The sequence below is a fragment of the Hyperoodon ampullatus genome (assembly GCF_949752795.1).
Source record: "Hyperoodon ampullatus genome assembly, chromosome: 3".
Classification (NCBI taxonomy): domain Eukaryota; kingdom Metazoa; phylum Chordata; class Mammalia; order Artiodactyla; family Ziphiidae; genus Hyperoodon; species Hyperoodon ampullatus.
In genome coordinates this window covers 112,941,704-112,965,069 of record NC_136916.1, presented here as the reverse complement: position 1 = coordinate 112,965,069, position 23,366 = coordinate 112,941,704, and the positions used below count along the sequence as shown (strand labels likewise).

Sequence of the window (23,366 nt, the reverse complement as noted above, 5' to 3'; positions counted from 1 at the left end):
TTTATTTCATTTATTGTGTTTTTAATCGATGCTTGATTCATCTTTAGTTCTTCTAGGTCCTTGTTAACTGTTTCTTGCATTTTGTCTATTCTATTTCCAAGATTTTGGATCTGGGAAATAGAATCTTGGATCATCTTTACCATCATTATTCTGAATTCTTTTTCAGGTAGACTGCCTATTACCTCTTCATTTGTTAGGTCTGGTGGGTTTTTATCTTGCTCCTTCTCCTGCTGTGTGTTTTTCTGTCTTCTCATTTTGCTTATGTTACTGTGTTTGGGGTCTCCTTTTTGCAGGCTGCAGGTTCGTAGTTCCCGTTGTTTTTGGTGTCTGTCCCCAATGGCTAAGGTTGGTTTAGTGGATTGTGTAGGCTTCCTGGTGGAGGGGACTAGTGCCTGTGTTCTGGTGGATGAAGCTGGATCTTGTCTTTCTGGTGGGCAGGTCCACGTCTGGTGGTGTGTTTTGGGGTGTCTGCGGACTTTTTATGATTTTAGGCCACCTCTCTGCTAATGGGTGGCGTTGTGTTCCTGTCTTGCTAGTTGTTTGGCATAGGGTGTCCAGCACTGTAGCTTGCTGGTCGTTGAGTGAAGCTGGGTGCTGATGTTGAGATGGAGATCTCTGGAAGATTTTCGCCGTTTGATATTATGTGGAGCTGGGAGGTCTCTTGTGGACCAGTGTCCTGAGGTTGGCTCTCCCACCTCAGAGGCACAGCAGTGACTCCTGGCTCCTCAATTTGGGATGATTTGTTGTCTATTCATGTATTCCACAGATGCAGGGTACATCAAGTTGATTATGGAGCTTCAATCCGCTGCTTCTGAGGCTGCTGGGAGAGGTTTCCCTTTCTCTTCTTTGTTCTCACAGCTCCTGGGTCTCAGCTTTGGATTTGGCCCCGCCTCTGCGTGTAGGTCGCCGGAGGGCGTCTGTTCTTCGCTCAGACAGGACAGGGTTAAAGGAGCAGCCTCTTCAGGGACTCTCGCTCACTCAGGCCGGGCGGGAGGGAGGGGCACGGAGTGCGGGGCGAGCCTACAGCGGCAGAGGTCGGCGTCACGTTGCACCAGCCCGAGGCGCGCCGTGCGTTCTCCCAGGGAAGCCGCCCCTGGATCCCGGGACCCCGGCAGTGGCGGGCTGCACAGGCTCCCGGAAGGGCGGTGTGGACAGTGACCTGCGCTCGCACACAGGCTTCTTGGCGGCGGCAGCAGCAGCCCCAGCGTCCCACGCCCGTCACTGGGCTCCGCGCTTTCAGTCGTGACTCGCGCCCGTCTGTGGAGCCCCTTTAAGCAGCGCTCTTAATCCCCTCTCCTCGCGCACCAGGAAACCAAGAGGGAAGAAAAAGTCTCTTGCCTCTTCGGCAGCTCCAGAGTTTTCCCGGACTCCCTTCCGGCTAGCTGTGGCACATTAGCCCCCTTCAGGCTGAGTTCTCGCCGCCAGCCCCAGTCCTCTCCCTGCGCTCTGACCGAAGCCCAAGCCTCAGCTTCCAGCACCGCCCGCCCCGGCGGGCGAGCAGACAAGCCTCTCGGGCTGGTGAGTGCCGCTCGGCACCGATCCTCTGTGCGGGAATCTCTCCGCTTTGCCCTACCCAGGTATGTGGGGAGTTTCTTGCCTTTTGGGAGGTCTGGGGTCTTCTGCCAGCGTTCAGTAGGTGTTCTGTAGGAGTTGTTCCACGTGTAACTGTATTTCTGGTGTATCCGTAGGGAGGAAGGTGATCTCCGCGTCTTACTCTTCCGCCATCTTACCCGGAAGTCTTTTTTTCTTGTATTTTACTTCCACAGCCACCTGGAGCCCCATTTCTCTTCCCTTTGTAGCAGAGTTCCTCAGAGGAGTTCTTGATACTCTGTTTTTACTCTCTTTCTTCTTTCAAACACACTTCAGTTAGGATTTTCCCCCAGTTAACTGTTTTTTTATATATAAATTTATTTATTTTATTTATTTATTTTTGGCTGCATTGGGTCTTCGTTGCTGCACGTGCGCTTTCTCTAGTTGCGGCGCGTGGGCTTTCTCTAGTTGCGGCGAGCAGCGGCTACTCTTCATTGAGGTGTGCAGGCTTCTCATTGCGGTGGCTTCTCGTTGTGGAGCATGGGCTCTAGGCATGCCGGCTTCAGTAGTTGTGGCAGGTGGGCTCAGTAGTTGTGGCTCGTGGGCTGTAGAGCGCTGGCTCAGTAGTTGTGTCGCATGGGCTTAGTTGCTCCATGGCATGTGGGATCTTCCTGGACCAGGACTTGAACCCATGTCCCTGCATTGGCAGGCGGATTCTTAAGCACCTCGCTACCAGGGAAGCCCCAGTTAACTCTTGAAAACTATTTTTGTTAAGGGCATCAATGACCTCCACGTTCATCAGTTATTCGATAAATAAACAAGCATTTATTGGGGGTTTATACAGGGCCACGATCTGTTCTGAGTGTGTAGGATGTGTTATTGAACAAAACAGATTAAAAGCCCCTGCCCTTTGGCACTTCCGTTCTAATATTTAGCCATGCTAAGCCAGTGGGCAGTTCTCAGTTGTCTTACTTAACCTTTCAGCAACATTTAACTCAGTTGATCTTCCTCCTCATCCTTTTTTCACTTGCGTTTTAGGACCTCACGCTCCCTTGGTTTTCTTTCTTTCTCTCTATAAGTTTTTGTTCAGTCTTTGATGATTTCTTGTCTTCTCATAGGAGAGACCCATCACCTAGTCCTTGGTCTTTCTGCTCTTTATGTAGGCTCACTCTAGATGATCTTACCCAATCTCATGGCTTAAATACCATCTATATATCATGGATTCCCGGATTTATGTCTTTAGCCCACACTTCTCTCCTGGACACTGAACTCTCATATCTAGCTGCCCATTTGACATCTCTGTTTGGACGTCTATTTGATGTTTCAAATTGTCCTAAGTGAATGCTTCATCTCCCCTCCCCCCATATACACATACCTGCTCTCCTTGCAGTTGCAATCTTGCTAATCTAAGTTGATAACAGCTCTGTCCCTGCAGTTGTTCAAACCGCAGTTTGTAAAGTCACCCTTGAATCTTCTTTCTCACACTCAATAACTATTCTACCTAACAATATTAAAACATATCTATGGGCTTCCCTGGTGACGCAGTGGTTGAGAGTTCGCCTGCCGATGCAGGGGACATGGGTTCGTGCCCCGGTCCGGGAAGATTCCACATGCCGCAGAACGGCTGGGCCCGTGAGCCATGGCCGCTGAGCCTGCGCATCTGGAGCCTGTGCTCCGCAACGGGAGAGGCCACAACAGTGAGAGGCCTGCATAACGCAAAAAAAAAAAAAAAAAAAAAAACATATCTACAGTTGGGACTCCTTGGAGAAGTGGCTCATGGAGTCGGGGCAAGGAAAGTCTGAGGATGAACCTGGAGTGTCTTGTTGTGCCAGAAAGTGAGGAGCTTCCACTGGCCAGCTTTCTGAAGAAAAGCTGGTCAAATCCAGGACAGTATTAGAATTAGTAATGATAGAAATGGATTATAACCTGTTAAAGAAAAAAGGAGGGCTTCCCTGGTGGCGCAGTGGTTAAGAATCTGCCTGCCAATGCAGGAGACCTGGGTTTGAGCCCTGGTCCGGGAAGATCCCACATGCCACGGAGCAACTAAGCCCGTGTGCTACAACTACTGAGCCTGTGCTCTAGAGCCCACGAACCACAACTATTGAAGCCCGCGTGTCACAACTACTGAAGCCTGCATGCCTAGAGCCCATGCTCTGCAACAAGAGAAGCCACCGCAATGAGAAGCCCGCGCACCACAAGGAAGAGTAGCTCCTGCTCGCTGCAACTAGAGGAAGCCCACGTGAAGCAATGAAGACCCAACGCAGCCATAAATAAATAAATAAATAAATAAATAAATAAATAAATAAATAAATATTAAAAAAAAAAGTATCACCACAGAGGTGGCATAGTGATTACAAATGGAAAAAATATTTTACACTGGACAAGACTGGCAGACACCTTATTCAGGTGTTCAAAGATAATATCGCCAATGTAGGGACAGATTGACACCAAGCCTGACATATCTTTTTGACGTTATGCATTGAGAAGGCTTACAGCATTACTTAATGTAGTTCTCTTGAGGAAAAACTCAAATTGAGGGCTTTTCTGTAACTACAACTAACCATATATGTACTCTTCAAAAATGAGAAAGTGGGCTTCCCTGGTGGCGCAGTGGTTGAGAGTCCGCCTGCCGATGCAGGGGACACGGGTTCATGCCCCGGTCCGGGAAGATCCCACATGCCACGGAGTGGCTGGGCCTGTGATCCATGGCTGCTGAGCCTGTGCGTCCGGAGCCTGTGCTCCACAACGGGAGAGGCCACAACAGTGAGAGGCCCGCATACCAAAAAAAAAAAAAAAAAAGAGAAAGTGATAAGGAAGATATGGCGTCTAGGTGAAGGGTACATGGGAGTTTATTGTACTATTCTTGCAGCTTTTTTGTAATTTTGAAATTTTTTCTAGTAAAAAATTTTTAAAATATGTAAGTATGCATACCCCGATTCCTATTGTATCTATCTTGATCTAAGCCACCATCACCTCTCGTTTGAATTACTAAATTGCTCCTAATGGTTTTCTCTACTTCTGCCTTTGCCCCTCTACAGTCTTCTCTCAGCACAGAAGCAAAGTGACAGATTATATCACTCCTTTGCTCAAGGTTCTCACTGGCACCTCACTTTACTCACCTCCTTATTATAATGATCGACAAGGTCCTATATCTCCTGCTCTTGCACCATCCTTACACTCTGGTCCGTCTCCTACCAGAGCCCTCCACTGAACTCACTACACATAAAAGATACCTGCTTTATTTTTTTGCATGGCTTTTAATCACTGTCTAACATACTATATACTTAGTCCTTTGTTATGTTTATTGTTGTCTCTCCTTTTTAGAATTTATGATCCGCAAGAGCATGGATTTTGTACTATTCACTTATGTTTCTCTTCCACGTGCCGATATAGATTTTTATCTGTTTCATCTTCAGGCTGAGGAGTATATTTTTTGTTCATGACTTGGATTAACAGAAGTTTATTTTTCCACTGTTTATGACTTAAGTCAATAATGAGGATCAGAGCTTGTGACCATCATTTTTCAGAAGAATGAAAGGGCGAAAATGGGTTCTTTTCTTAAAGGAGATGTTATTCCCTAGATATTCACAGGGAGAAACTCAACTGTGTCAAACTGAAGACAAATTTAAAACATTCTGCCTAACTAAGCTCTTAATTATTGCATCCTAAGGGTTGACCGGGCAGTTTTAGTAATACTTAGCTTTGGTTTCTTCAGAGACTGAGGGTATAACAAAAGTTGTACTTGCAGTTGAGAATTTTTACTTTTATGTAAGTTTCATTAAGAGTTGTAGAGGGGCTTCCCTGGTGGCACAGTGGTTGAGAGTCCGCCTGCCGATGCAGGGGACACGGGTTCGTGCCCCGGTCCGGGAGGATCCCACATGCCGCGGAGCTGTGGGCCCGTGAGCCATGGCTGCTGAGCCTGCATGTCCAGAGCCTGTGCTCCGCAATGGGAGAGGCCACAGCAGTGAGAGGCCCGCCTACCGCAAAAAAAAAAAAAAAAAAAGAGTTGTAGAGCATTTAGAAAGATAAAATTGTGATTTTGGCCTTTTTAGTATTTCAAAAGAATTTTCACAGTTTTATATAACATTTTCACTCATGGAGAACTAGGGCCGTTTATTTATGTTTTCCCTTGTTTAACTTGAGGACAAGAGAGCAGTAGGTCATAATCTCAAAGTGGCATAGACTCTAAGATGTCATTGACATGATACGGTCAGAGTCCATTATGATTTGACCTCTGAACCCTTGTGTGACTTTAGTGTGTGTAATGTCCTGTAACTTTTGCCTTTTGTTTGGATTTTTAGTTTATTTTTGTTTCTGTTAACATACTGTTCAAGATCATGCAAACCAAGATCACGCATTAAAATTTAGTCTGTAAAATAGAATCACATGTTTTGTTCTGTTCTTTGTTATAGCAGCCTCACGTCAAAGCGTTCGCAGAGTATCTCTGGAGGAAGTTCTGGAATTACTAGGAACAGGGTTTCTACGTGGGAGTTCAGGATTTCTTCGAGCCAGTGGAGATATGCTGAAAGGAACCAGTTCAGTCAGTAGGGATGTCCGAGTTGGAGTTACTCAGGTTAGAATCACAAATCAGTATCTAAATGTAATTCTCACTGGCCTATAGTGAAAGTTTTAGTATCTGACTCCAGGTGGAAGTGATACTGTGCAAGGTCATCACTTATGCTCTCATGTTTATAAATAGATGGGGTGAGGCCAAGACGCTTTATAAAAAACTAGATTACAAGTAAGAGAACCTTATTTATACAAAGCCAACTAAATAGGCTATTACCCACAATGTGTTTTCAGTTTGTAATGATGGAAGACTATTGTTTATTTCCTTTGAAACATAAACAACATTTTTTTGTTTGTTTCTAGGCCTTGGGCTTCCATGTGTCTTGTGGTTTAACATGTTTTCTATTGTGTTTGTGTGTGCTTATACAGTTCAGATTTAAGCTTTTAGGTACATAATATTTGGCATGGGCAATATTATATTTCTGTTTCATATGGTTTCTACTTCAAAATAAAGATTACAGCATGTAATCTACTTAAAGTGCTTAAATTCTTGGTCCTAAACAAAACCTAAAAAGCTAAACCTTGGGAAGAGGGTCTCAGAATAAGGCAATATAGAGGTCTTTGCATTCTTTCCTTGAACTATCTTGTTTTCTAAATGCCATTATGGTTCAAAGCAAACATGTATTTTTTTAAATTCACATATATATCCTCATTATTTTATACTGTATGATATTAGATTTCATGAAAATATAAGACGTCCCAGTATAATTGTAAACTGTGTATTTTTAAAAAACAGATTGCATAAGAAAACTACTGTCTGTATCGCTGGAGCAAGCCAAACCATTAACATTCATGAAAACAAAGAGCAGTGATTCGTCACCGTAAACTTTCTTTTCTGGTTTCTAGAACTGAATTCCCTTAGAGTTACGGTATTAGACCATAGTTCATTCTTACACTGTGTTCATATGTTTGATTTGGGTTTTCTTGTTCAGAATGTTAAAGACCTTAGGGACTTCCCTGGTGGTCCAGTGGTTAAGACTCTGGGCTTCCACTGTAGGGGGCATGGGTTTGATCCCTGTTTGGGAAACTAAGATCCCGCATGCTGCTCAGCATGTGGCCAAAAACTTGAAGGAAAAAAAAAAAAACACAGAATGTTAAAGAATTTGAATGCTTTGTTTGGAGAAGTCACAGGCACATTTTACTTATTAGCTAGCTATGCTGACTATCCTGAAACTTTGTAGTCTGACCAAAATAAAACAGGCAGCATAAATGAAACCTCAGTTGAAAGACCGCGTACTTCAATTTTGGCTTAACAAACAAAAAAATAGTACTACATTTATATAGCTAAGGTGGCTATATAAATGAGGAAAGACTAAAAAGAAATGTTAATAAATTCTGCATATTTCATGGAAGAGAAAACATTAATATAGAATTGAAATTATTTCATTTTGAAGATAAAACTCCTTTCTTTTTTAGGCTTACGTGGTGTTTGTTTCAACACTAGGAGGAGCATGGCTAGAGAAAAATTTTGCTACCTTTCTTTCTCATACCCTAAGCCTGGTTTCACAGTCACACCCTAAGGCCACCCAAACTCAGATTGACGCTGTCTGCAGTCGCCGTTGTGTTTCATTTATCCTTCGAGCTACTGTTGGAGGTCTTCTTGGAGAAAAGGCTCAAATTGCTGCTGCCAAGGATATTTGCCAGGCTATCTGGAAGTTAAAGAAAGTTATGGGTATGGATCTTCTAATACAGTCTGTTTTAACAGTGCTAAAGGGATTGTCCTTTTGGAAAAGCTGGACTGGTATATAATTATATTAATACCCAAAAAACACTTTTATAATACAGGTCAGTTGTTTCAGAGTAAAGCAGTCTGTATATAGGTGAGACATAAATTATCTACCTTGATAAGAACTATTATATATATATGTACTAATCTTAAAGGCTGGTGGATAGTAGTTCCTCAGAATTCATAATCTTCCTATAGAAGTTAAGATACATTGTCTTTGAAACAATTAGTTCATCTCAGTTCTTGTACTGTCCTAAATCTACTCTGCTTATCTTGAGTATTGATAAAATTGGAGTTCTCCCTTTCAGTGCCACTTGCTAAAAGAGTAATAAGGCATCTCTGATCAGGTTGCTTGAACTAAATTGGTTATATTAGTTTAATTCTTTCTCTATAGGTGCAAGTCCCCATTTTAGTATTTTAGTTAATAAAACAGTGATGCCTAGTTAATTCTTATACTTCTATCAGATGCTGTAATGAGTGACGGTAATCTGGAAACCCGGCTTGGCTCCGCAGATGTAGCAGCCAGCCAGCATATGTTGGTATGTGCTTTACAAGAACTTGGAAATCTCATACACAGTCTCGGCACCACACCTGCACCTTTGCTACAGGATTCAAGTGCAGGTATCTGTTGTTTGTGACTAGTCTGAATACTTTGTTTTTACTTTTACTTTAGACAACTTTTCTCCAAGGAAGAAAAGCCCCCTCGTATAGCTCATTTATTATAGATTTCACTATAGATTTATTAGAGTTGTTTTATGAAATATATATAATCAAGATTTTTAAAGGTATGTTTTTTTGTTTTTGTTTTTTTCTTTTGCTTTTGTAACTAAAGATTGTTCTCTAGGTCTCTCTCTATCTCCAACCCCCTTTCTGGAGATATTTAAGATAACACAGAAAAATGGAGAAGTAAACCTGAACTCATATCTCTCATCTGCAATGAAAGTATTAGTTTCTGTATGGTACAAGTAATTTACTTCCTTAAAGGTCTTTTCAGGCATTCTCTTTTCTTTCTCTCTTTGAAAATTATTTAATCACTTTGAGAGATAATTCACGTACTATAAAGTTCACCCTTTTAAAGTATACAATTCAGTGGTTTTGGTATACTCACAGAGTTGTGCAAACTCTATCACTCTCTAATTGCAGAATGTTTTCGTCACCCCAAGAAGTCCTACACCCATTAGCAGTCATTTCCCATTTCCCCTCCCCCTGGCCCTGATAACCACTAATCTATTTTCTGTCTCTATGAATTTGCCTATTCTGGACAAGATTTAAAATAAATGGAATCCATACAGCATGTGGCCTTTTGTGATTGGCTTATTTAATTACTTTTTAAAATCATCTTTAATGGCTTTTGTCCTTTGTGCTACACAGTTCCTGCTGACTGAAGCTTACGTTATATTTGGTTTGTAAGCTATTTATCCTAGGGCATATATTGTTTAAGTAGCAGTCGACATGAACTGTTAACATGTTTTGATGAAGGTATATGTTGAATTATAGCAAATGTAGACTTTTTTTTCTTACTGGTAGTGGCACTTCACTGTCTGCATAGTGGCTTAGTAGCCCACTGGGGATCTAGTGAAGCCTTGATTTTCGTCAACATTTTGTTCTCAGGTTAAGAGAAATATGGTACATAGAGAGAATACTGATTATGCAGAGAAATGTGCCAGAAAGGATTTAAAAGAAAAGGAGGATGAAGCAAGATGTGACATTTCTTCTCAAGATGTTTTTGTTATTTATTGATAATTTTTTTTATATTGGTAATTTTTAATTCCTAGTACCAAATTAATGATCTCAAGATAAAGTAAGCAGAACATGGGCTTATTTAGGAAGTAAAAATTTCCTTTGTCTCCTGACTTAATTTAAGCCAATTTTCCTGAGGTATATTGGTAGAAGTAACTCTTGGGTACAAAAAAATTATTTATAATGGTGTATCACTTAATTTTTTAAATTCTGATTTGGCTTTTGATAAAGATAATATATTTCATATCTATGTGGTTGCTTACTCTTTTGACTGATGACTGAGTTTTATCTGTGTAGCTGAGTCATCATTTGTTTATTCTGTCCTTCTAGGCGTCCTTGACAATATCATTTCAGTTACTCTTCATCCTAGCATTTCTGTTCGACTAGCAGCTGCCTGGTGTCTACACTGCATTGCTGTGGCACTACCTTCCTACCTAACACCTCTCTTAGACCGTTGCCTTGAAAGGCTTACTGTGCTTAAGTCTTCACCTGAAGCAGTGACTGGCTTTAGTTTTGCAGTGGCAGCTCTGCTGGGAGCAGTGAAACATTGTCCTTTAGGAATTCCTCATGGAAAGGGCAAGGTAATGATTTCATTCTTCGCATATGATAGTGACATTTCAAGTTTTTCTTAAAAACATCATTGTCTTCTTGTGTATCACCCAGTAAAGAACCATGCAGGACAAATTTCTGAGCTGTCAGCTCTACTACTACTTAAGTGTTAAGTATCATCAACGTAATTACTGTGACAATGAAGGGATGGTTAAAAATTTCATATCTACATTTAAAGAGGAGTTGCTTTCTCTGCTTTTTGTTAGAAATATCTCCAGTTAGTAACAGATTTTGTTCCTGAAGGCTTTTTTTTTTTTCTTCCATATACTCAGTTCTGCCATAGAAGTACATTTTAAAATTGCATTGTAAATGACATAGAGCTTCAAAAGAAATCTTAAACTTCATTTAATAATTTTATAGTTAGTGGTATTCTTGGTGGTATTATTCTGGAATTAGTTTACATATCTAGTAAGATGAAGTAGATAATGAATGTTCTTAGGAACCAAGATTTTCCATATAAAAAATAAAAGCTACCATTGTAGAATCAAGAAAATTAAGTAAAAGGCCCATATGTTAAATTTAAATTGAAAATATTAGTATGAGCTTTTAATTTCCTTTCACACTGTCCAGACATAAAAGCAATGGCAACCCGGTAGCAGGAAACACCCCTAGTGCCCAGATTATGGCCCTAAATACCATTTCCGACCAAAAAGGAATTAGGGCCCCCTGAAGGAATGGCTGGTTCTAGATCTGGGGCAGGAAATGCACAGTATAAGCCTGGAATATCTTGTCATGCCGGAAAGCAAGGAAGTCATCAGAGCCTGTGTTCATTTTAAAAGGATGCAGGAGGTAACTTTAGACTCTCCCCCGACCAAAGATGGGATAATGTGTGCATCCAAAAAAATAATGATAACAATGGATAGAAACATAGTAAACATGTAAAACACCAGGAGCTCATAATGATGACAAATTGCTTTGCTACTGAAAAATAATGGCTTTTGCGTGTAGCACTCTCAGAAAGATAAATGATACAGAACCTAGAAAGTAAATAACCCAGTTTTAATGTACAAAGAATTGTAAAGAGAACTAAAGAAATTTTGTTAATCAAATATAAAACACAAAATAGGCAAAGCGTGGTATGGGAATTTTGTTTCTTTTTGAATAGGAATTGTCAGTTGTCAGAGAATATTGTTTGACAGTGAAAAGTCCTCATAATCTGGGCCTCACACACATAAGAATTTTTTTTTAAATCACCATTGTTCCTTTCTTTTTTCTTGTCCCTCCACGTCATTATTAATGAATATTATGGTATATTCTCTGCAGTTTAGGCTTTGCAGACAAATACACTGTTACTTCAAAAATTCTTAAATTATCTTGAATATTGCCAATGCCTTTGGGATAAGGTGATCGGCAACTTCGGGAGGTGATGTTATTCAGTTAAATTTATTATTTTAGTTATATTCTAAACTAACACATCACATCTTGCTAATCAAAGAATTGCCATTGCATGTATTAATTAAATTTAATGTCCTCAGATCTTATTAATTTAGGTAGACAGGCTTTGTTTGTTTTGTCCCTACCCTTTTTAAAGGGTGGGAGACAAGTAGAGGCTGCAAGCAGTCCTAAGTTAGTAGTAAGTTGGTTGGTTGTTTAAAAATATGCTAGCCTTCCTCTTTAGAAGAGGTATGTGCCAACTGACAATATTTGCTGCTCTTCTAGAGGTGATTGGTTACAGAGATGTTTTCTTAGACATGTTAGATGCCTGTCGGCATTTGCACTCTATAAGCATGCATTATCCATAAAGGTGAAATATCTAGTTTTTCCTCTGTGTTGTTTTAGAACTATTTCTTAGACTTCTAAAATATAACATTTTAATTAATCCCCCTTTACTGTGAAGCTACTTCATTGTGTGATTATTGAGTACTTTTAACTGTGGTTATATAGTATATTGCCTCGGGAAAGACTATTATCAGCCACTCAGGTATCAAAGTAGTGTGCAAAATTTTAAAAGGAGAGAGTCCTGTAATGAAACTTCCTCTAGTAATTACAGATCTATGAAGATGGTGGCTTAAAACTAAAAGTAAGTTCAAATTTTATACAGCGAAACTTGAACGGTTGTACAATGTTGTCACATATACTCCACAAAGAATTATAGGGTTGCTGTGTACAACCTAATATACCTATTGTATACTTATTATACAACCTATAATTTATCCTTGAAAAGTTACTTTTTTTAGTTTCATGTACGACATTGTCCTATAATATAGTCTACGTGAATGACAGTCTTTTATCGTGGACATTTATTATGTGTAAGAGTTAATTTTTCAAGAGATTGTTATAATTAGTTGCTGTCATTTGTCCAGTAACCTATAAACTGATATACATTTTTTTTTTACCTTGTTCTTCTATACGTCAATAGATTATTATGACATTAGCAGAGGATTTGCTATGTTCTGCTGCTCAAAACAGTCGCCTTTCAACTCAGCGCACACAAGCTGGATGGTTGTTGATTGCTGCCCTGATGACCTTAGGTAAGTCTTATGGAGGGTTTACATAACTACAGACTGCTTGGTGTTTTCTGAGCATAAATATTCTAATGTATGATTTGACAAGACTCACTTAATATATACCAGAATTTAAATATCCACATAAACGTTTTTCTCTTAGCAGTCACCTTAGGAAGCCATATACTTATTTACTCCAGTCCTCAGAATGTTTTCAGATGTCCTTATATGAAATTCTCTTCAAGACCAATTTATGAGCCTTAAGTAGGATAAGCCAATTTGATCAACTTTCACGCTTAACTCTGAATGAGTCTGGCTTTTCCCAAAATCATTCCCATCTACCTTCAGAAAAAAAATTTTCTACAATATAAGGTTAGGCAAGAGAACATGCGATAGCCCATGAATCCAATTCTGTAGCTGTTCTGAGAATTGGTGATACTAATAAGGTAGTTACATTGACAGGGATAAGGCATGTTTAAATTACATTTATTAAAAATCAGTAATTATTTTATGATCATGACTATTATATTTACATCCTGTAACTTTAAAACTCTATTTTATTACTTTATTAAAGCTATAGTTTAAGTCTCTTTGCATAGTTGTGTGGTTTACTGCTAAGATATGAAACTAGATGGATTTGACCAATAAATCATTTTGACACCTCTGAACTAATTTGATCTAAAAGGAGCTTAATTAAAATAATCATAAATGAAGAGCCACTTTAAGTAATGTTTTTGAGATGATTAAAGAGATTTATTGGACTAGATCTGAGTTCAACCTATGGGCCAAATCTGGCTTGCCACCTGTTTTATACAGCCTGTGAGCTAAGAATGGTTTTTATGTTTTCAATAGTTTAAAAACAAAAAGGATATTTTGTGATACATGAGAAATATATGATAGTCAGTTTTCAGTGTGCATAAACAAACTTTTTATTAGAGTACAACTATAATCACTTCTTTACATATTGTGTATAGCCTTTAGGCACTGCAGTGGCAGAATTGAGTAACTGCAATAGAGACAGTATGGCTTTCAAAGCCAAAAATGTTTACTGCATGGGCCTTAATAGAAAATGTTTGTTGGCCCCTGGCATAGATCATGATTTCACAATGTGATGGGAATAATGTGGTCAAGATTTTATTTGCTTTTGGCTAGGTGTTTCATGCCTGCTGTATTGATATTCTTGGTTAATTAAAGTGGAAGATAAACTACTTAATAAATGGCAATATTTTAATGAACAAAAGCTTTCAAAACAGGGTAATCCCATTGGAAGAAGACTACAAGAGATCCTTTCTCCTTTGTAAAAGAGATTAGTACATCATGTTTTAATGCACATTCATATTCAATATACCAAAAAGGAATAAAAATTAAGTTGATGTTTTATTTAATTTGCTGTTTTCTTGGGCTTTTTTTTCTTAATGCATGATTCTTTCACTTTGTTATCAATTTTTAGAATGTGTTACTGGTTGCTAGTAATTTTCAAAGGGTATCAGTGAGGTTTTGCTTTTAGATATCTTTATAAACTCATAGATTTTTGTATGTTTATATGTTTCAATTGAATGCAGTCATTATTTTTTTTTGACATCTTTATTGGAGTATAATTGCTTTACAATGTTATGTTAGTTTCTGCTGTATAACAAAGTGAATCAGCTATACGTATACATATATTCCCATATCCCCTCCCTCTTGCATCTCCCTCCCACCCTCCCTATCCCACCCCTCTAGGTGGTCACAGAGCATGGAGCTGATCTCCCTGTGCTATCCGGCTGCTTCCCGCTAGCTATCTATTTTACATTTGGTAGTGTATATATGTCAGTGCTACTTTCTCACTTCGTCCCAGCTTACCCTTCCCCCTCCCCGTGTCCTCAAGTCCATTTTCTTTTTTTTTTTTTTTTTTTGCAGTACGCGGGCCTCTCACTGTTGTGGCCTCTCCCGTTGCGGAGCACAGGCTCCGGACGCGCAGGCTCAGCGGCCATGGCTCACGGGCCCAGCCGCTCCGCGGCATGTGGGATCTTCCTGGACCGGGGCACGAACCCGTGTCCCCTACATCGGCAGGCGGACTCCCAACCACTGCGCCACCAGGGAAGCCCCCTCAAGTCCATTTTCTATATCTGCATCTTTATTCCTGTCCTGCCCCTGTGTTAGCATACTTTCTCTTTCTGACTTAACTTCACTCTGTATTACAGACTCTAGGTCCATCCACCTCACTACAAATAACTCAATTTCATTTCTTTTTATGGCTGAGTAATATTTCATTGTGTATATGTGCCACATCTTCTTTATCCATTCATCTGTCGATGGACACTTAGGTTGTTTCCATGTCCTGGCTATTGTAAATAGTGCTGCAATAAACACTGGGCTGCATGTGTCTTTTTGAATTATGGTTTTCTCAGGGTATATGCCCAGTAGTGGGATTGCTGGGTCATATGGTAGTTCTATTTTTAGTTTTTTGAGGACCCTCCATACTGTTCTCCATAGTGGCTGCACCAATTTACATTCCCACCAACAACATTGCAGTCATTATTCTTTGATCTTCAAATTGTTTCATCTTTAGTCATTGGGAGCCCCTAGTAGTTGGTTCATATGAAACTAGTGTTCTTGGATAACATCTTTATTTTTGGCATGACAAGATGTCCCAGCTTTTACATCATAATTTCTGCCTTAGAATGAGGGGCAGTTAGATACAAAATTCTAGAAATGACTTACTTCCAAGGAGTGGGATGTTAGGGAGAGGGGATCAGAGAGGACCCAGGTCAGAAGGCACCTAGGAGATTGGCATAGTTGTATATATTTAACTGTGATTAAAGTTATGTATATGTATTTTTTAAAAAATAATAATTTCTGCCTCAGCTTGCAACCAGTCAGTTCTCCAAGGAGCTCTGATTATATTTTGTGGGAAATGGAATTTAGATGACGGTCTGAGTGCTTTATTAATTTTTGCCTGGCAGTTTTAACACCTGTTTTGCATTTTCAGCATTTCCTTCCCCATTTACAATTTTCATTATTATTTTTAACAAATTCACTGTTCTGAACTAATGTAAACTCATATAGACCACATTTAAGTCCATTCCTCAAATGTGAACTCCAACATTTTTAACCCCTTTTTGCTATACTTCCCAATTTATCTGATGCCACATACAACACCTTTGATTCACTTGCAGGTATCTACAATGTGTGTTTGGTTTTTGTTAGATCCAACATTATTCTTGGCGTGAATGAACTTACTTTTGTTTATTTTTTTAACTTTGTAATTACTACAATCATTTTTAGTAACTTAGTTTACATGTGTTTCTGAAATAAATTATCTTGTTACCTCTCTGGGAAGTGATGCTACACTGTTCACTCCTGAGTTAGAGAGGTATCTTAAGGGTTCAATGGCAAATATTTATGGAACTTTTGTCAACTGTGGGTATTCCCAGTGACTTCATCCTTACTTTGTTTTTTGGTATCTGACTAAATTTTGCATTCAGAATTTTCTCTATTTCCACAGCCCATTATATGAGTATGCCTGTATGTGCATGTGAAACCTCTTACAGTCACTTATTCTTAATTGCCTTACTCCAATTTCCTTATTTTATCCCAATTCTAGGATGTTTTTATTACTACTTCATCGAAGAAAGTAGTGAGCAAGAGTGAATTAGGTTTATTTTGCTGTAGGGATTAGCCTAGGGCCTCTTCCTAAAAAGCAAGTCAGAAGAAAAATGAAGAAATTATTTTGTTAATGTACTAAATTGCATGCTTAAAAAAAATAATGATTAGCTTGCTGTTGCCCTTTCATTTTGCCATTATGCTGTCACCTCTTCATATGCAAATAAGACAAGTTTTGAATGATAACTACATAATGTCAGATATATAAATTCTTATCATGGGTGCACTGTTCTATATAAACTCATATAAGCCTCAGAAACTGTCACATGAGGTAAATACTGTTGTTATCCCCACTTATAGGTAGGAAATTGAGGCACAAAAAGATTAAGTGACTTATCCAAGTTTAAACAGCTAGTAAGTGGATGGAGCCAGAATGTTAGCCTAGGTGATCTCCTTCAGAGCCCAGTACAGTTCTGTGCTGTGCTGCCATACTGCAGAAGAAAAGCATGCAGTCGGCAGAACATGGGAATAAGAAGTAGGGAGTACCTACAAGAGAATTTTAAGATAACACCAGAATTTTAAAGAATATTACTTGGGGAGAGAAGCTGTGCGTTTGGGTTTTTATATGTCGTAGTTCTGTTTTCTTAACTGATAATGCTGCATGCTGTCAAATACTTACAGTTAGCTCTCTGTATCCGTGGGTTCCAAATCCACGGATATAGAGGACAGATTGTACTATGCCACTTTATATAAGGGACTTAAGTATCCTTGAATTTTGGTATCTGGCGGGGGGGGGGGCGGTCCTAGAACCAATCCCCCACAGGTACCAAAGGACAACTATAAAAAGCTATCATTGTACAGTACATTGCCTTTCATTACTGGGTTTGTGTATTCAGTTCTTAAATGTTGCCTTGAAATATTAAAAAAAAAAAGTTCCATTTAGATGTATCACATCTGATTTTTGGCCTGGAACAAAGTTGCTATCAAAAGTTAGAATTACTTTCAGGATACAATGTTATTTGTTACGAACAATAGTACCTGGCATTTACATAGTACATTAGTTTTTCAGGCTACTTTAAAGTACACTCTGTTGTTTGGATCTGGACAAACCTTTGGAGATAAGCAAAGGACAAACCTTTGCAGGTAGTTCTGGCTTCATTTTATGGTTAAAAGAAATTGAGGCTCAAAGAGGTCACAGCAGTAGTAGGAGAGAGGACACCAGAGCCCAGACTTTACTGTTAGTTCCTTGTTTTTCCTCTCTGTACTCTAGTGCCTTCAGATAGTCATTGATCAGTAGTACATTCACTGGAACCAGAGGGACAAAGTAGTCCAGCAGTAGTAGATTAAAATATGTTTACTTTAAGAGGGAAGGGTTTTAAAGAGTAACCACTTTGGGTTCTTTTACAAGTGACAAGTTGAATAAATTACAGGTCCTGCGTTTGTCAGTCATCACCTTGCTCGAGTTCTGCTGTTGTGGAAGTGTGTCTTTCCAGTGTCTCCGAAAGATCTAGAAACAGAAAAGAGCCGAGGAGATTCATTTACATGGCAGGTAACCTTGGAAGGACGAGCTGGTGCTCTCTGTGGTAGGTTGAGTTTAGTCTTTTCTCTCCTTTTCCTCTGGCGTTTTCCATCCTTTAACTTTACATATACTTGTATGTTTTATTTAAGTTTGGGGGAAAAAATCTGCTTCTGGGAATTTTTTTTATTGAACATAATTGATTAGTTGGTGATTATAACAGAAGTATGATGTAATAAACCAAATTTACATGTCCTTATCCTTAGGATTGCATGTTTTATTATAATGCGATCAGTTGAGAAATGTTAAGATTGCTTTGTGTTAAGTAGGCATTCATTCCTCTAGGGTTGAATTTAATTAGCATTGACTAAGTATGGTTTCCATTTAGTTTTTTATATGTGAAAGTTATACCCTTCTACAACACATAGACCATTAAAAAAATAGCATCCACCATGAAAATTTGAGCTTAAGGAGATGTGGGTTCCCTGAAAAGACATGGAAGCACTGATTTTTTTTTGAAGCACGTTTTCTTAAAAACCATCTTTTTTAGGAGTAAAAATACCATGAATAAACAAACAAAACCAAAATCAGTGCTTCCTTGAAACTGAATCTAACTTTTAAATATTCACTTTATTCTACATATGAAATAACTCCTTATAAAAACTTGTGTGTTTCAGGTAACATCTATAAAGGCTAACATGCTGACTTAAAAGTCAGCCTGGTTCTTTAGAACTAGTGTAGAACTGGCAAACTTGAGGGTCTAAGCTGCTACTTCTGAGCTCAAGGGCTGAGTAAAATCCCAGGAAAGCAACATTTTGTTAATTTGGTTGTTGGTCTCTTTTAGTAATTCTAGGAAGTTTGGGGGGTTTTCTGTTGTTGTTTTGTTTTTTTAGTTTGATTGGAGGTAGAAGACACTAGTTTCCTTTTATTTTACTAGAGTTTCAAGAATTTTTTTGGTTTTAGCACATTTCTTTATTCCTCTAACAAAAATACAAATGCTTTACCATAATTGAATGCTTTCTTCATGGTTCATTACACTCTGCTAAGTAAAAGTCTGTTCTGTTTTTCAGCTATCAAGAGCTTTGTTTCCCACTGTGGTGATCTCCTTACTGAGGAAGTAATTCAGCATCTTCTTCCACCACTTCCTTGCGCTGTGGATTTGCTAACTCTGTAAGGATCCGCTATTTAGACTTGATAAAAATTTTTAATAGCAATCAGTTACCCTCTAGTTATGTAGTATCTTATTAAGTACCTTAATAATGCCAAGTTTCTGTGGTTGGTGAATGATTTTCCATTTGCAGAGGAAGGCAAACATTTAGTTATGTGATTTTTTTTTTTTTTTTAGGCTAGGATCTTGAAAGAAAAGTACATATTAAAAGGGAAGGAAAGTTATTTGGTGGATAATGTATCTTCCATACAGTCAGATTTAACCAAGAAATTAAATATTAAGCCTGTTAACCTTTTCAGGTATGCGTTTTATTGGTTTGTTAGTGCCATTCTGTGTTCTTAAGAACCAGATACTTGTTAACAGTTTCAGGTTTCTGTTGTTTATATTTTCATACATTTGACTTACATTTTTAAAAAAATCCAGTTTATGTCCTGGTCACTTATAATTTCCCAGTTAATAAAATGTACAGTTTAGAGAAAGTCTTTCCAAAAAGTATTTAATGATATGACATTTTATGTATACAGAAAAATACAGTTAAGATTATGGCTTATGAAGTGTCATAATAAAGTGAAAACCTGTGAATTCAGCACAACTAGCACAGAGGTTAATGAAGGTTTGCTGTAAAGGGCCAGAGAGTAAATATTTTAGGCTTTTTGGCCCAGACAGTCTCTTTTGTACCTACTCAATTCTGCTGTAGCTTAAAAGCAATCATAGCTAATCTGTAAATGAATGAATGTGTTCCAGTAAAACTTTATTTACAAAAACAGGCAATGGGCCGGATTTAGCTATCCCTGGACAAGAACACTGATACTATTGAAGTTATATGTGTGCTCCTCTCTAATACCATTCTTTCTGCCTTAGTTTAGAGGTAATCACTATCCTGAATTTTAAAGTTGTCATTCCCTTGCATTTTAAAAAAGTGTATCACATATACATGTTTCCCTAAACAGTACCTTGTTTAGTTTTGCTTGGTTTTGATCAGGCAAATGGTATCATAGTGTTTCTGAGACTTGTTTTACTCAACATGATATTTCTAAACTTCCTCTATGTGTCAGCTTGTTCATTCTTTTTGGTTGCTGTATAATATTTAATTGTGTGAATGTACAGCAGTTTACTCTCCTGTCAATGAAATATCCAAACTATTTTTCAAAATTTTTGCATATATATATCAATAGTATATGGGAGTACCCTTCAGTCCACTTCTTCACCAACACTTACTCAGACATCAACTCTGATTAATGCAGTAGGTGTAAATTGGTATCTTGTTATGATCTTACCTTATATATCTGGTTCCTGATGTTTTAAGTGCCATTCTATATGTTTATTGTGCCTCACTATTTCCCCTTCTGTGAAATCACAATTCATGCATATCTTTACCTATTTTTAGGTAACATTGTGTTTTGATTAATAGACATGCTTTTTTTTTTTTTGGCTGTGCCACACGGCTTGCAGGATCTTAGTTCCCCAACCAGGGACTGAACCCAGGCCCCACAGACATTCTTAATTTAAATGTCAAATTTATCAATCTTTTACTTCTTGGTTAGTACTTTCTGTCTTTTGATTTAAAAAATCTTTCTTCAGGGTTACAAAGATACTTTCTTTTATTTCTCTCTAAAATGTTTAAGGTTTTTGTCCTTCACATTTAAGTCATTAATCTATCTGGAATTTATTTTTATGTTTGTAGTGAGGTAGGGTTCCAATTTCATTTCCTCTTTTAATATGGATAACAAATTGTCCCATACTTTACTAAAGAAATCCAAGTTTCCTCTCTCTGGTGACTGCTATTCACCTTTGTTGTGTATTATATTGCCATATAGACATAGTCTGTTTCTGTGCTCTCTATTGTATTCCATTTGTGTGTTTGCCCATACCACATTGTCTTTATAATAAATTTTAGTGTCTGTTAGAGTAAAGTTTTTGGCCTTATTCATCTTTAGGCATAATTTGGCCCTTTTTGGCAATTGATTGTCTCTTGTTGAAATTTTAATTAAAGTTAAATTGAATCTATAGATAAACTTGAAGATAATTGGTATTTCTATAATACCCATAAACATGATCCCTCTCCTGTTGTTGAGGTTGTTTACAAAGTATAAAATTTTTTCTATGTAAAAGTCTTATGTCTTTAAAAAAATCTATTCCTAGCTAGATACTTCATATTTTTCTTTGCAGTTACTAAATAAGTATGTGGGAATGGGTGTGTATGTGTGTGTGTGTGTGTGTATAATCTCTTTATTGCTATTGTATTAAAAAATGTAATTGATTTTATATCCAGCCACCTTGCTAAATTTTCCTATATCAAGCATTTGTTTGTAGATTCTTTAGGATTTCTCCCTTTATGATATTTACTCATATATTCATTTGTATTCTCTCTCTCCCCTTAACGTGCTAACTAGATGACTACCACTTAAAACTGAAGAGAAGTGGCTTGTGAAAGGGAATGTTTCTCATGTTTCACGAATAAGAAGGATGCTTGATACAGGCTTTTTAGTAGATGCTCTTTATCAGATTAAGAAAGTATCCTCTTCATAGTTATCCACATTTTGTTTTGGTTTGGTTTTTTGTTTGTTTGGTTTGGTTTTTTATCGTGAATGAGTTTTGATGTTTTATAAAGTGGTTTAATCTGAAAACTTAAATGTAAAAAATTTTATTGACTGATTTTTTACTTGGTTGCATTCGTGGGATAAACTGAGCTTGGAAATAATTATCTTTTTTTGTAAACTTCTGGATTTGGTTTGCTTATGTTTGGATTTCTCCACGTATATTCATCAGTGAGACTGCCCTATAATTTTCTTTCTTGGATGCCCTCCTCAGGTTTTCATCAGTTATACTAGCCTCATGGAATGAGGTAGGTGAATGTTTCATCAAGTTCTGTGGAGGAGCTTTTAGGAGATTGGAATAATGTGTCACATGAAACCACCTGTCTGTAAAACAGTCTGGACCAGCTGTTTTCTTTGTGGGAAATTTTTTTTTAACTACATATTTCATTTCCTTAATTGCTTTAACTTTTTGAGGTCTGGTTTGCGGGTTTGATTTGCTTGTTTGTTAGATTGTTTCCAGGAATTTTGCCATTGCATCTTCATCTTCACATTTTTTGGCATGAAATTTTTCTTAATGTTCTCTTATCGTCTTAATCTCTGCTATATCTATAATGTCCCTTCATCCATTCCTGATTAGTTTTCAATATGCCTTCTCTTTTGTTTTTCCTGATCCATCTCATGAGAGGTTTAACTGTTTTATTAACCTGTACAAAGAATAACTTTGCTTACGTTGAACTTGGTTTTTTTTTTAATTTAATTTTTTTTTATACAGCAGGTTTTATTAGTCATCCATTTTATATATATTACTGTATATATGTCAATCCCAGTCTCCCAATTCATCCCACCAACACCCCCGCCAAGATCCCCCACCCCTGGCTTTCCCCACTTTTGCTGATACATTTGTTCTCTACGTCTGTGTCTCTATTTCTGCCTTGCAAACCGGTTCATCTGTACCATTTTTCTAGTTCTACATACATGCGTTAATATACAATATTTGTTTTTCTCTTTCTGATTTACTTCACTCTGCATGACAGTCTCTAGGTCCATCCACATCTCTATAAGTGACCCAATTTCGTTCCTTTTTATGGCTGATATTCCATTGTATATATATATACCACATCTTCTTTATCCATTCGTCTGTCAACAGGCATTTAGATTGCTGTTGTAAATAGTGCTGCAATGAACACTGGGCTGCATGTGTCTTTTTGAATTATGCTTTTCTCTGGGTATATACCCAGTAGTAGGGTTGCTGGGTCATATGGTAATTCTATTTTTAGTTTTTTAAGGAACCTCCATACTGTTCTCCATAGTGGCTATATCAATTTACATTCCCACCAACAGTACAAGAGGGTTCCCTTTTCTCCACACCATCTCCAGCATTTATTGTTTGTAGGTTTTTTGATGATGGCCACTCTGACTGGTGTGAGGTGATAGCTCATTGTAGCTTTGATTTGCATTTCTCTAATAATTAGTGATGTGCCTCTTGGCCATCTGTATGTCTTTGGAGAAATGTCCACTTCGGTTTTCTGCCCATTTTTTGATTGGGTTGTTTGTTTTTTTCATATTGAGCTGCATGAGCTTTTATATATTTTGGAGATTAATCCTTTGTCCGTTGTTTTGTTTGCAAATATTTTCTCCCATTCTGATGGTTGTCTTTTGGTCTTGTTTATAGTTTCCTTTGCTGTGCAAAAGCTTTTAAATTTCATTAGGTCCCATTTGTTTATTTTTGTTTTTATTTCCATTACTCTAGACGGTGGGTCAAAAAAGATCTTGCTGTGATTTATGTGAAAGAGTATTCTTCCTATGTTTTCCTCTAAGAGTTTTATAGTGTTTTATAGTGTCTGGTCTCACATTTAGGTCTTCAATCCATTTTGAGTTTATTTTTGTGTATGGTGTTAGGGAGTGTTCTAATTTCATTCTTTTACATGTAGCTGTCCAGTTT

General features: G+C 38.0%; 1 protein-coding gene across 2 annotated transcripts in view; it reads left to right on the top strand.

Moving 5' to 3' along the window:
• HEATR5A (HEAT repeat containing 5A) overlaps window positions 1-23,366 on the top strand; it is a gene marked incomplete at both ends in the record, with an annotated part of 101,240 nt that overhangs the window by 15,545 nt on the left and 62,329 nt on the right. Inside the window, 7 exons of one of the 2 annotated variants that reach the window (XM_079698964.1) lie at window positions 5,946-6,103; window positions 7,516-7,771; window positions 8,291-8,446; window positions 9,896-10,146; window positions 12,534-12,645; window positions 17,634-17,786; window positions 18,790-18,889. In XM_079698964.1, the coding sequence (XP_079555090.1) occupies window positions 5,946-6,103; window positions 7,516-7,771; window positions 8,291-8,446; window positions 9,896-10,146; window positions 12,534-12,645; window positions 17,634-17,786; window positions 18,790-18,889 (1,186 nt within the window). Of the gene's footprint in view, window positions 1-5,942; window positions 6,104-7,515; window positions 7,772-8,290; window positions 8,447-9,895; window positions 10,147-12,533; window positions 12,646-17,633; window positions 17,787-18,789; window positions 18,890-23,366 lie in introns of both variants that reach the window. The other variant, XM_079698963.1, reaches the window with a different exon arrangement.